Source organism: Takifugu rubripes, chromosome 10 (assembly GCF_901000725.2).
Source record: "Takifugu rubripes chromosome 10, fTakRub1.2, whole genome shotgun sequence".
In the NCBI taxonomy this organism is placed as follows: Eukaryota; Metazoa; Chordata; class Actinopteri; order Tetraodontiformes; family Tetraodontidae; genus Takifugu; species Takifugu rubripes.
This window is the reverse complement of record NC_042294.1, coordinates 4,102,406-4,115,786: the sequence shown is the minus strand read 5'-3', so window position 1 is coordinate 4,115,786 and position 13,381 is coordinate 4,102,406. Positions and strand designations below refer to the sequence as shown.

The 13,381-nt window shown below is 43.7% G+C and overlaps 2 protein-coding genes across 3 annotated transcripts; one reads left to right on the top strand and one right to left on the bottom strand.

Annotated features, from left to right (window-relative positions):
- Nucleotides 1-222: 222 nt before the first annotated feature.
- Nucleotides 223-4,088, top strand: pdia4 (protein disulfide isomerase family A, member 4). The gene is made up of 10 exons (XM_003967855.3): nt 223-501; nt 880-1,051; nt 1,137-1,342; nt 1,431-1,569; nt 1,641-1,846; nt 1,935-2,093; nt 2,158-2,309; nt 2,803-2,959; nt 3,041-3,274; nt 3,485-4,088. Exons 1-10 carry the CDS (start codon nt 426-428, stop codon nt 3,892-3,894), a joined length of 1,911 nt encoding a protein of 636 aa, XP_003967904.2. The 5' UTR covers nt 223-425; the 3' UTR covers nt 3,895-4,088.
- A 49-nt stretch (nt 4,089-4,137) lies between these two features.
- si:ch211-217a12.1 (alanine aminotransferase 2-like) lies at nt 4,138-13,286 on the bottom strand. 2 transcript variants are annotated; one of them, XM_029842580.1, is made up of 12 exons: nt 13,142-13,286; nt 11,346-11,530; nt 9,057-9,146; nt 6,928-7,036; nt 6,628-6,758; nt 6,251-6,494; nt 6,059-6,138; nt 5,824-5,957; nt 5,540-5,714; nt 4,745-4,900; nt 4,553-4,665; nt 4,138-4,473 (listed from the first exon to the last, which is right to left on the bottom strand). In XM_029842580.1, exons 1-12 carry the CDS (start codon nt 13,191-13,193, stop codon nt 4,380-4,382), a joined length of 1,563 nt encoding a protein of 520 aa, XP_029698440.1. In that variant the 5' UTR covers nt 13,194-13,286; the 3' UTR covers nt 4,138-4,379. The 2 variants fall into 2 exon arrangements, with proteins under 2 accessions (XP_029698440.1, XP_029698441.1); XM_029842581.1 differs by lacking the exon at nt 13,142-13,286 and adding an exon at nt 11,599-11,727.
- Nucleotides 13,287-13,381: the final 95 nt, after the last annotated feature.

Genomic DNA, 13,381 nt, shown 5'->3' with positions numbered 1-13,381 from the left:
TGTGTGTGTGTGTGTGTGTGTGTGTGTGTGTGTGTGTGTGTGTGTGCAAAAAAAAAGAAGAAGCATTTTGGTCTTTGTTATCTGGCCGCACACGTGTTGGAGTCCTTGAAGGCACCGCACAGAAATGTCCAATCGCGTGCTCCAACGTTGCTTTGAGTGGCGACATCTGATTGGTGGAGCGCCCAGCGCGAGGACCAATCACATGCTGGCAAGTCAGACAAGTTCCAGTCGCTGGAGGGGCGACGTGATTTCTGGAGTGATTAGGTTGGATGAAAGTTGACAGGCAGGAGCCAGTATTGATCCTAGTTTGCGGGTCTGAGCCACCGACAGCATTTTGATGACATTCATCAGTGTTATTAGCTAAATTTGTTAGCCTGCCAGTCCAGAGAAGTGAGCCGTAACCTGGGACGCATCATCTGTGGACAATGAAGAAGCTCGCTCTACTGCTCATTGTGCTGCTCGGCGTCGCACATTTGATACCTGCGGGCAAATGTGAAGACGGTAAAGATGAGAGCTTTTAAGTCTATGCAACTGGCAGCTGAATGTGCTTTTTTTTTTTTTTTTTAAATTTGGGTAACGTCACCGCTACGTTTCATTTCTAAAGTTATTTGCAGGTAAACGAGCTGGCTAAGTTAGTGTCGCCTTTATGCTAGCTCTGATTTGCCTGCTAGCTTACGAGACCGCTGTTGTGTTTGTTAAGCAGGTGCCAGAACTGAGGAGACATTCAATAGTTCTATTATTATGTATTATATCACCCCCCCCCCCCCCCCCCCCCCCAGGAAAGTTTATTCCTACGTCTCTTGATCTCTTAAAGACCAATAAGTGGTTAAACGGTTGCACTTTCGATGTTCCTGCAGTAACTTGTGCTTTTGCTGTCAGATGATGCAGAAAATGAGAATACCGAAGAGGAGAGTGATGATGAAGAAGAGGAGGAGGATGATGATGACACAGAGGTGAAAGAAGAAAACGGAGTGCTGGTCCTCACTGATGGCAACTACGATACTTTCATGGAAGGCAAAGACACAGTTCTGGTCGAATTTTATGCACCCTGGTATGTTTGTGATTCAAGTTTTAGGTTTTTGGAACTGCAACCAGATTCCCAAATTCACAGCTGAATCTGCCTTTTTCATTTAAAGGTGTGGCCACTGTAAACAGTTTGCACCTGAGTATGAGAAAATAGCAGAGAGCCTGAAGGAGAATGACCCCCCTATTCCTGTGGCCAAAGTTGATGCTGTGTTGTCCAGCGGTTTAGGAAGTAGGTTTGATGTGTCAGGCTATCCCACCATCAAGATCATTAAAAATGGGGAGCCTGTGGACTATGATGGAGAGAGGACAGAAAAAGGTAGTGACGTGAATTCTGATGTCTTTACTTGTCAAGTCTAAAGTTTTAATAAGAATTTGAAAAATAATGAAGTGAATACGTATCGCAGCCATCGTTGAACGGGTGAAAGAGGTAGCGCAGCCTGATTGGAAGCCCCCTCCTGAAGCTACGCTGGTGCTGACAAAGGACAACTTTGATGATACCGTTAATGGAGCGGACATAATCCTGGTGGAGTTTTACGCCCCATGGTCAGTACAGACTGTTTTCTTTTAAAATGGCTGTGCAGGACTATTAAAATGCAACTACTGAATTTTCTTAGGTGTGGACACTGTAAGCGCTTGGCGCCAGAGTATGAGAAGGCTGCCTCACTGCTTAGCCAGCGGTCCCCCCCTATTCCTCTGGCCAAGGTGGATGCCACCGTGGAAGCTGAACTGGCTTCACGCTTCGGAGTTTCAGGCTATCCCACACTGAAGATCTTCAGGAAGGGGAAGGTGTTTGACTACAATGGACCCAGAGAGAAGTATGGTAGGTCCAAACATTGCCTATATACAGTGATTCTGCATACCTGGAGGTCTTTTTCCTTCAGTGACATCACAACGTTCTTTTCTACAAGGCATCGTTGACCACATGGTCGAGCAGTCAGGTCCTCCCTCCAAGCAGGTCCAGGCAGCTAAACAGGTGCAGGAGCTCATCAAGGATGGAGACGATGCAGTAATAGTTGGCATCTTCTCCAGCGAACAGGACGCCGCTTTTGAGATCTACATCGAGGCCTGTGAGTACCAGATTTGGTCAATCGTGCGGGTAGAAGCGACTCTTTAAACGATTGTGTCTGGCAGGTAACGCATTGAGGGAAGATTTCACCTTCCGTCACACATTCAACTCTGAAGTGTCCAACCTACTGAAAGCGTCACCTGGTCAGGTTATGATTGTTCAGCCTGAAAAGTTTCGATCGAAATACGAGCCTGCGTCTCACACACTGGCAATAAAGGTAATTTCTGTCCAGTTTTCAGTAACTACCGTATTTTCACAACCAAAAGGCGGTCTCATTTACGGGTGATATTTTTTATTTAACACATACATAAGGCGCACCGGATTATAGGGCTTGGGCATGGTAAAACATATCGGTCTGCTGGCTTAAAATATGCATGCATGCATGCTAGCATGTGTTTTTAAAAAGGCAGCGGGAGAAAAACTGTTCTGTTGTACTTTATTGAAGTATTTAGCAATGTACTCACGTTATTTTTTGATCAATCTTCATCCACAAATCCATCATCCAGCAGTTAGATTTTGGAACTCGGTGCTCACATAAAGCGCACCGCATTATAAGGCACCTTGTCCATTTTAGAGAAAATTTAAGACTTAAGTGCGCCTTATGGTCGCGAAAATACGGTACATGAAACTGCCATAATTGTGTATTTAAATCAGTGTTGTAAAAGCCTGCACAACCTCAGAAACACACTTGTCATTTATTTACCATATAGGATGACACGCTGGTGTCTGAAGTACAGGAGTTCTTCAAAAAAAATGTGATCCCTCTAGTGGGCCACCGGAAACCTAGCAATGATGCTAAGCGCTACACCAAAAGACCTCTGGTTGTCGTGTACTATGGAGTTGATTTCAGCTTTGACTACAGGAAGGGTATGTTTTCATTCAGCCTAAGGGTTCTGAAGCTATTGAGTGTAGAGGGAATGAGCCTAATGTCTGCATTTCTCTTTGTAGCTACACAATTCTGGAGGTCCAAGGTGTTGGAGGTGGCCAAGGACTTCCCCGAGTACGTGTTCGCCATCGCCGACGAAGAGGACTACGGAGAAGAGCTGAAGAGCCTGGGCCTGAGTGAGAGCGGTGAGGAGGTGAATGTAGGGATTCTGGAGGATGGAGGCAAAAAGTTTGCCATGGAGCCTGAGGAGCTGGACGCAGACGTGCTCAGAGACTTTGTTATGGCGTTCAAGAAAGGTGAGGCTTTGATGTCTGTCTTAAACGCGAACTCGTACAAGACCTTGTATAGAGTTTTTTTATAGAGTTCTGGATAAAGAAAGCAAATGGCATAACTTGAAAATGTTGACCGTGGTTACCCCGTTAGCTCTGATCCTCTTTAATAGAGGAGAATGTACAGTTGAAGTTAAAGGACATGCGGTTGCTGACACTAAACTGGTGTTTTTCCAGGTAAACTCAAGCCCATCATCAAGTCCCAGCCAGTACCAAAGAACAAGGGACCAGTTAAAGTTGTGGTTGGAAAGACCTTTGATGAGATCGTCATGGATACTCAAAAAGATGTCCTGATTGAGTTTTACGCACCGTGGTGTGGCCACTGTAAGAAGTTGGAGCCTGACTATTTAGCTCTGGCCAAGAAATATAAAGGGGAGAAAAACCTGGTAATAGCCAAGATGGATGCCACAGCCAACGACGTGCCGAACGATGGCTACAAAGTGGAAGGATTCCCCACGATATACTTTGCAACGAGTAACAGCAAACAGACCCCCATCAAATTTGAGGGTGGAGACAGAACACTGGAGGGGTTCAGCAGTTTCTTGGAAAAGCACGCCACAAAGCTTTCACAGAAAGATGAACTTTGAAAAAGCTAATGACTCTTCCAGAGCTCTGGCAGCGTCATAGAGGATGCCAGCGGTGTGACAGTGTTACTGCGATCATTCACAACGTTCAATCATTATTTTCTGTTCATTCCAAGAGATTCTGCTTTCTTCTGTTTCTGAAGCATGTAAGCACTGAACATTTCCATCTTTTTAAATAAAAGGAAAATGGCCGCTTTGTTGGTGAGCACCAAGTTGACTCTGTAATGATCCCATTTCACAACAGTTCTGGAAATGTGAAACTTTTTTAAAATGGCACAATACTGTAAACAGTCTGACTGCCTGCAAGCACATTCAGTTTGAACTTTTGAGTTTGACTTGGCAAAGAAAACCAAATGCCAGCTATTCAAGTTACACTAGTAAAGTCCTGATTAATTGGAAAGTGAATCTCATTGTTGATTCTATTGTTTTCCCCAACAAACACTACCATTAAGTTGGTTATTGATGTAAGAATAGTTCTGCTGAGGCCATCATTCTGAAAACTCTTTGGTGAAGCGCACGTGGAAGTCGCTGATCTTCTTCAGAACAATCTTCAGCTTCTCAGTGGGTGGCAAGATGGTCATCCTGAACAGAGGCGTTTGATTAGTGTCACTGCTGTAGAAATAGTCCTTTAAGCCATAGACATTTAGCTCAAAACACTGACCTGAAGTGGAAGGTTCCTTTTCTCTGACCAAAGCCACTTCCAGGTACCAGGCAGATCCCCTCCTCCTCCAGCAGGCGCATACAGTAGTACATGTCTGGTTCCTGACCAGCCTCCTGCATACAAACACTTTTGATACATGCTCTCAATGCAGTCGAGTGACACTTGTCAGCGATGTGAGGAGGCAGCATAGACCTTGGCTTTGTTGATGGCCTTCTGTGGAAGTTTGATTTGGGGAAAGGTGTACATGGCCCCCTGCACGGGATTACATTTGATTCCTGGAACTGTGTTGAAAATCTCCTCTGTCAATTTCGCCTTCTCTGCTAAGTTTGCTAACACAGTGGTCCGCTCCTGAAAAGAGTCAGAAATTAAAACATGACAGGTGGGTGAGAATAGAATGTCCTTCCTTCATACAAACATTTCTTCAAGAACAAACATTTTCATATTAGATAACAATCACACTAAACATTTTATGACATTTAACTAAAGATTTCTCAACTGCCATTAAATTTGAGCCTCACAGTCCTTGACTTACCAGTACTGTAATTATACTTAATTCACTATAAGAAAAATGTGCTCAGCTAGTGTTAAACTATATTTTGTGGGTCTGATGACCCATGATGGGGAATTTGTCTCCCTTTAAGCAGCAAGGGCTTCTTTATATGTGAGTTGGAAGTCCACACATGCTTTGTGCAAAGCTGCTGCTCCAATAGTTACGAGCTACATGGCTCTGATGGCACATGCATCGTAATTACTCTCCATCCTGTGTTTCCAGGCAATAATCAAATCATCTATGTCTTGTAATGGAGTTCTTGTGCAGCACTGTTCCATCAATATGTTTACAATCAACTGTATGTCACATGCATACAATATTCATTATCATCCTCTTTTAAAGAACTCAAGACAACTCAAGACAAAGCCACACCAAGAGTAAAGCAGCTCAATATTTCATGCATCTTTTAGATTTTAGCACATCTGGATGAACATCACCTTCATAAATGTTGCATGTGAGGGCTCATCGGGCTGTGGCGGGTTGACAACCAGGTCCAGCAGAGCCTGTCCAGGGACTGGGGCACACAGACGGACTGACACCAGTTTAGTGAGCTGGGCCTTCACTCCGGGGTCCAGGTTTATCACCTCCACGTAGCCACCGCGGAATCCGCACCTGAAGGAAGCAAATACAAATCAGGGCTGGGCGTATTAAGTACATAATAACCAGGATGGGTTATTGACACAGCTGATGTAAGTTGCAGTTGCATTGCACATGCACTCACTCGCCCATGTAGCATTTGGAGGTGGAGTGGAAGGAGGCCAGCTCCACTGTGCTAGAAAACTCTGATCCCATCTCAAACAACACTTTCTTAAATGAGTGAAACTCATTATCTCTGTACACATTATCCTGGTAGACCTAAAAGGAAAAAACACAAAAAACCTTTGGTTGATTCAGATTGATTTTATTTAGTTCACGGATGGAAAGTGAATGAAAAGGCTCGAATGAATGTACATTACTTCATCAGCCATGAGGAAGAGACGTTCCTCCTTTGCGAATCGGATCACATTTTTGATACACTCTTTGCTCTGGACCTGACCTGTGACATCGGACATTCCATAGTTCATCAGTGTGTACGTGTTACGTGTAAGCATACACTAAGAGCTCACCGCAATCATTTAAAAAAAATACTACTAGGCGGACAGACATACCGGTGGGGTTTCCAGGGTTGATAATACACAGAACACGGGGGTTGCAGTGCTGCCTGGCTTCTGTGACGGCTCTCTTCAGTTCTGGAATATCCAAACTCCAGCAGCTGTCCTCATTCAGGTAGTAATTGACCTGCACGGCCCCCAGGTCAGCCAAGGTGGCCGAGTACAGAGGGTACTGGGGGATGGAGATCAGCACTCCGGTACGGTTACTGCCTTCGCCAGCCACCAGCAACTTTAGAATGGTCTGGAGCAGGGAGAAAAGTAGAGAGAAGGTCAACCCAAAACACAGGTTCTGAGTTGCCTAATAATTCTTTTGGGTCCAGACAAAGTCCGCAGTCATCAGCTGATATCAAGGAGTGAATTAACTTCTAACTTACCACGATGGCATCACTGGCCCCAGTGGAGAGGTAGATGTTGTCAGGGTTGGAGGCGAACCCGTCTCTCTTCTCTATGTAGCGCGACACATCCTGACGGATGCATTCGATGCCCTGGCTGGCACTGTAGGCCCCTGGAACACATGGAAGTGGACTTTGGTTTGAGCAGCACATGCATCGACCAGTTTTCCTCTTTGCAAATGACTTAAGCAAATCAATTTTTCATGAGCACGCAAATGGAGGCGGATGAAAGTGTTTGTAGTGTTTATGGGTTATGCTGGCGGAGTTGGGGGAAGAGCTGACCTATACTGCTGCCTCCACAAGCCTTCAGAATACGCCGTGCTCTTTGTTTGGCATCGTCTGGAAACTTGTCATCTTCCAAAAGTTCAGGGTAAGAACACAAAGCCATCACCTGAGTGAGGACGACAGTATAAAAATCAAACAAAAACAACCCTAATATGACTGTGACACTCCAACTTGCCTGAATATGTTAGAAAAGGGAAAGCAATCATTCAATTGTCAAATAAGGACCCTCCACATTTTTCTTAGAAAATTTGATTGCTAACAGGAGTTACTTTACAATACGTTAGCTTAGCACATGCACAAACTAACATACATCTCATATCAGCCAATAATTTGACTTAAGCTTGTTGAAACTGGCAGATTAACCATCCCATTATCTGGTCATATTATACAGTTGTGGTCAAAAGTTTACATACACTTGTAAAGAACATAATGTCATGGCTGTCTTGAGTTTCCAGTTATTTCTACAACTCTGATTTTTCTCTGATATAGTGATTGGAACAGATCCTTCTTTGTCACAAAAAACATTCATGAAGTTTGGTTCTTTTATGATTTTATTATGGGTAAACTGAAAGTGTGGCCAAATCTGCTGGATCAAAAATATACATACAGCAATTTTGGAGACTTAGAAAGTTGTGTCAATGACATGAGCTTCATAGCATGGCCTCTTAACTTCTTGTGAGTGATCATGAGTGACTACAGCTGGTGACTTCTCTGAGGCCATTTAAAAAGGGCTCATTGGATAAAAACACCCACAAACGCTACAATGGGAAAGTCAAAGGAGCTCAGCACAGATCTGAAAAAGAGAATCATTGACTTGAACAAGTCAGGAAAGTCACTTGGAGCCATTTCAAAGCAGCTGCAGGTTCCAAGAGCAACAGTGCAAACAATTGTTTGTAAGTATAAAGTGCATGGCACTGTTTTGTCACTGCCACGATCAGGAAGAAAATGCAAGCTGTCACCTGCTGCTGAGAGAAAACTGGTCAGGAGGCTGAAGAGTCAACCCAGGAGCACCAAAAAGCAGATCTGCCAAGAATTAGAAGCTGCTGGAACACAGGTGTCAGTGTCCACAGTCAAGCGTGTTTTGCATCGCCATGGACTGAGAGGCTGCCGTGCAAGAAGGAAGCCCTTGCTCCAAAAGCGGCACCTTAAGGCTCGACTAAAGTTTGCTGCTGATCACATGGACAAAGATAAGACCTTCTGGAGGAAAGTTCTGTGGTCAGATGAAACAAAAATTGAGCTGTTTGGCCACAATGCCCAGCAATATGTTTGGAGGAGAAAAGGTGAGGCCTTTAACCCCAAGAACACCATGCCTACCATCAAGCACGGTGGTGGTAGTATTATGCTGTGGGCCTGTTTTGCTGCCAATGGAACTGGTGCTTTACAGAGAGTCAATGGGACAATGAAGAAGGAGGATTACCTTCAAATTATTCAAGAAAACCTAAAGTCATCAGCCCGAAGGTTGGGTCTTGGGCGCAGTTGGGTGTTCCAACAGGACAATGACCCCAAACACACATCAAAAGTGGTAATGGAATGGCTAAATCAGGCTAGAATTAAGGTTTAAGCCAACAAATTTAACTGAACTGCACCAATTCTGTCAAGAGGAGTGGTCAAAGATTCAACCAGAAACTTGCCAGAAGCTTGTGGATGGCTACCAAAAGCACCTAATTGAAGTAGAAATAGCCAAATATTAGCATTGCTGTATGTATATTTTTGACCCAGCAGATTTGGCCACACTTTCAGTTTACCCATAATAAAATCATAAAAGAACCAAACTTCATGAATGTTTTTTGTGACAAAGAAGGATCTGTTCCAATCACTATATCAGAGAAAAATCAGAGTTGTAGAAATAACTGGAAACTCAAGACAGCCATGACATTATGTATGTAAGTGTATGTAAACTTTTGACCACCACTGTATATCCTCCTCCTTTATCACTACTTAAGGGCCGTGATGCTATAATTCAGTCAAGTGAAAATACAGATATATTAATGATACTGATTTAATTGAAATTATTAACTGCTTAATCTGAGGAGACAACCTCAATCATTGCCAAAGAATGTTTGCCAGTGTACATGCATGTAAAAACTCAGTTCTCACTGATAGAAGAGTGTCTTAAGTAGACTTGCCTGTCTGAAAAATGTGATTGGTTTCTGTCCCATTGCTTGGGCGTCACCAATATTCGCCCGGATGACTTCATTGAAAGGCTTCTTGGCTCCCTGGAAGATGAAAACACTCACGATCACATCTGTAATTACCGGTGGATGTCTGTAAGTTAAAACCTGCCTTTAATTTTTCCCACTGTAGCAGACGCTGATAATGCAATTATTAATCATTGTCAATAGCACATAAATTCTGCCATTTTAAATGTAATAAGACCAATCCTCTCATGAAGTACTTGAGCCAATAATGTAATTCATTACTATGTTATTGGAAAAATGTTATTGCATCATTAGCAGGTATTTCATTATTGCTTGCTTCACCTTTTTTCCAAATTGTTTCATTTAAAAAAAATAAAAAAGATTTGTACAAACGGAGCCTCAGAGTCTCCCCAAACAGGGATCCTCCCATTAAGCACTATCTCTCATTAGCAGGCGCTTGGCTGGAAGTGACGGAGAGCCCGCTTGAGCAATAATGACACAAACTCCTCTGTTCCTGGGTATGGGCCTGTTCTGGAATTACTGGCACTAATCAGTTGTTTCCAGACTCATTCAAGTTAATTCCTGACCTGTAAACACTGCTTTCCTGCCATGGGCCTGTTGCTGGTGTTTGTTACAGCTATGATGTAACATGACAATGGATTTATGTCTCATGCTGCATGAAGCTATGTTTGGTACTTTAACATGATCCATTTTTAAGTCTGAAATCATATCTAGCCTTTTAAAAAAGCCATCTCCAGCACTGTGATATAAGGAAGTACCAGACAGATTACCTCCAGGGTGCTCTTTTCATCCCAATCAGTGTCAATTGGATGTCTTCTCCGGAGAAAAGGAACAAAGCCTGTCGGACCTCAGCCTGTCTGAATTCTGAGTAACTGGATCTAATGTCTCTCAGTGCCAATCGTCATTTTGTGCCTGTTGTAGCGCAACAAAGAGGCCGCTGTTTTCCCTTTGATACAGAGGAACCAGTCAGACCCTGCAGCTCAGCCCCGAGCTCTCCTGCTTGCTTAGCACCACCTTAGTAAAGCTTCACCCAAATATGTATTCAAGCTTAATCTTATTGCTCATGATTAAACTATTGTCCTGCTAATATCGTCCTATTACTATAAGTGACAGTAGATTAAACACAGCTGATAAATTTGCAGATACAGTCGATATAACATCAATTAAACACCCAAATGCACAAAGACAGCAGCTCAGAAACAAGACTGAACTTGACAGAGCAGTACTGGGATTCTTGTGTAAAATATCCCAGTCATATATCTGCTGAGCAGTTTCCAGTCACAGGACCAGCAGGAAAACACGCCCAGGTGCTGACTGAGTAGTAGCAAAAGACGGGAGTGATTGGTCATGCATAAGAAGGGAATATTACAGTCAACACCATTCAGACCCAATCAAGATCACATGGTTTTACGTCCTGAATGTAGCCGATTTGTGCCCAAAATTACACCACAGCTAATGTCTATGAGAAAATGGTTCTAGGCTCCTTTATACAAGTGAGGACAATAGACAAATCAAGTGGACGGCCAAGAGCCGTGGCCCTTTTAGCTGAAAAGGGACTGCTTCTAATGACCATGCTTTCAGAGAGATAGCTCCACTGCTCCAGGGCCTCAGAGCTGCAGCTTAATCAAATCAGCTCTCCACAGAGTAAGAAGGGGAAGTTGGAAACCCCAACGAAGACAGAAAATGAACACTCTTCTTATGTAACTCTCCAGGGTTGTACACAAGTCCTCCACACTGAATCCAGGGGCAAATGCAGGAGCTTTTGGTGTTTATTTTGTAACTTTACGGGCGGGCCTGCTTGCCCTGTTTGTCCTTCCAAGGGAATATGATGGTGGGATCAATATTCCAGCTGCACAATGTAATCTGAGAGGGTCCCGCAGGACAGGCTCGGTAATGTTGTCATGCGCGCCTTTTAAAGCACACTCAAAGAAAGCGGCTATCAACTCGGAATGCGCGCTCTTTACCCCTCAACTGTCTTAAATATCTAAGATAACAGACATATTCGTTCTTTGACGTGTTGGCAGCGAAGCTGCGCTGTTTCTGAAATGAAATTTACATTTTAAAGCCCCAAAAGTGTCTTGTTTCAAAGTCCAGCTGTTACAACAGCTCACACTTCCTGCCGTTCTGCGGCTTCATTCCACAAAACTAGTCTGCTCGCTTTCAGAGGCGCTCTTAACTTCAGTAGGAGGACCACGTCCGGGAGTTTACAGAAACTCGCGCCGTTTAGACATCACACGGGCTGCGCGCGGCATTTACCTCCTTCAGCTCCTTCTCGAGCTGCATGGCCCGCAGGACGATGGGCCCCCGCACCGCGTACTCCACGCGCTTCACATTGGGGTTCATGTTGTCCAGGGTGAGCACCTTTCCGCAGCTCGAGTCCCCGTTCACCACATGCTGCGACATGTTGTCTTTGTCACGAACGACTCGGCGTCTTCCGAGGACTGAAAGACAAGATAATGGACTGAAGCTGAAGTGACACGCGAGGCGGGCGAAGTTTAACAGAGGTTACCAGCCCTTGGTGGAGGAGACCCAAGACACCGAGAGGCTCCGCTTCACTTCGGTGTCTTGACGCCCACTCGCCCTCGCGCCTGTTGCTGATTGGCTGAGAACTGGCGCGGGCCAGAGACGCTTTTTAGTCCAGGCAGAAACTCGAACTTCCCGAAGTATCGGTCCAGAAGCGCGAGACACCAACAGGGCAAAGTGGGGACAAATTAAAGCTATTTAATTTGCTAAACAAGTGTTAAATCTTGTTTCGATTTAACTGTGTAGGGGAGCATTTTTCTCAACAGGAGAATGTGTGTAATAATACTGACCAGTGGGCATCAAGTCTGTCATAAATAACTACACAAATGCAACCGGGACTCAGTGGCAACGCAGGACACCCGGAACATCTTACTGTGACGGTTCTAGTATGTAAATCACAATCTTTATTTCTCTCGTTTTCTTAGGGAAATTTACGCCAGTATTCGTAGTAACGTTAGTGACTGTCTCTGCATTCCGAGTTGGAGTCAATGTTTTTATTATTATATTTAATTATTATATATTATATTATTAGTAGTAGCAGTATTGTTGTTGTTGCTGTTGTTTATAGTGCGAAGTTTATTGGAAGTCTGGATAAAGCTGCCGGATACAACCACATTCTAAAAGCTAAAAGATGCACTTTCCTTTACTCACAACCTTCCTTTCTGGTATCATCTTTCATCATTATTATGAAACATCTTCACCCCTCCTTTCTACAGCAAGAGACATGGAGCACCATTTTAACCTTGTTATGCTCCTTACCTTAATGTATGATGTCATGATTTAAATGATGGATAGAGACAGTTAAATTATTAGCACATTCCTGTGAATCAGGCTCCTTTGACCTTTGATCATTTAAAGGCCAAATGTCATGACTTTTCTCTCCTGAAACCCGTTATTTGATCTTCCAAAGATGAGTCCAGACTGCTGGAGCCAAAAGCAGCGACCCAAACAAAGGTATCAACACCCATGACTTCCCACCGAGGGGCGGTAATAAACCAGCGTGGACACACGTGGATTCATTACATCTGAATCAGAAATGCTTTGTCTTTCTGTTCCTAAAGTCTAGAGACAGTTCTCTCACTCTTGTGGCAAAATGTTCAGTTCTGAGCACAAGCTGAAGACAAGAAGAACATTTGATTATATGTAAATAAGTTTATTTGTGCATTGTCAGTTCAACGGGCCACTTTTATGAATGAGCAAGTTATGAATGTGCAAACGTGGTTTCTTCAGATAAACCAGAATTTTGCAGCAAATAAATATTAAAACACAATTAGAACAGAAATATCTAACCCTTTCCTTACATTTAGAGCCTATACAATATATAAATGAATTTTGAACCTAATGAGCTGCAGATGTTCACCAGTTGTTTAGCTGGTCACTAGAACAGGATACGACTTCCCTCCCAACAGTAATCTAAAGTAACATAAGATCATGGAGTTAATGACATAAAATTAATCCGCACCAGTTGAGTCTGCATTATATGAGCATACATTCACTATACATACTAAATAACTGACCACAAAGCTTACCTTGACTTTCTTGTCCAGGAGTTTCATTTGACCACATTGGCTTCCGGCTCATGTCTGGTATAAATCGGCACCCTCGGTAGGCTCCCCCTCGAGGCGGAACTCCGTATGGTGGCGCGAAATTGCAAACGTTTGCACCTCTCGGCCACCGTAGTAAGTACGCTTTGAAAGTGCCTAGAATGCTCAAAATGCTGAATTCATCTGTCAGAAGTGTCGATTCAAAAGAAATATTTGATCGAACCT

Coding starts and splice junctions, on each gene's coding strand:
- pdia4 (XM_003967855.3), top strand. CDS start 426: ATGAAGAAGCTCGCTCTACTGCTCATTGTGCTGCTCGGCGTCGCACAT. Junction 1,570..1,640: donor GTGGAGTTTTACGCCCCATG/GTCAGTACAGAC, acceptor GAATTTTCTTAG/GTGTGGACACTGTAAGCGCT. Junction 3,275..3,484: donor TGTTATGGCGTTCAAGAAAG/GTGAGGCTTTGA, acceptor GTGTTTTTCCAG/GTAAACTCAAGCCCATCATC.
- si:ch211-217a12.1 (XM_029842580.1), bottom strand. CDS start 13,193: ATGAGCCGGAAGCCAATGTGGTCAAATGAAACTCCTGGACAAGAAAGT. Junction 11,531..13,141: donor TCCTGGACAAGAAAGTCAAG/GTAAGCTTTGTG, acceptor CTTGTCTTTCAG/TCCTCGGAAGACGCCGAGTC. Junction 5,715..5,823: donor TCCAAATGCTACATGGGCGA/GTGAGTGCATGT, acceptor TGCTTCCTTCAG/GTGCGGATTCCGCGGTGGCT.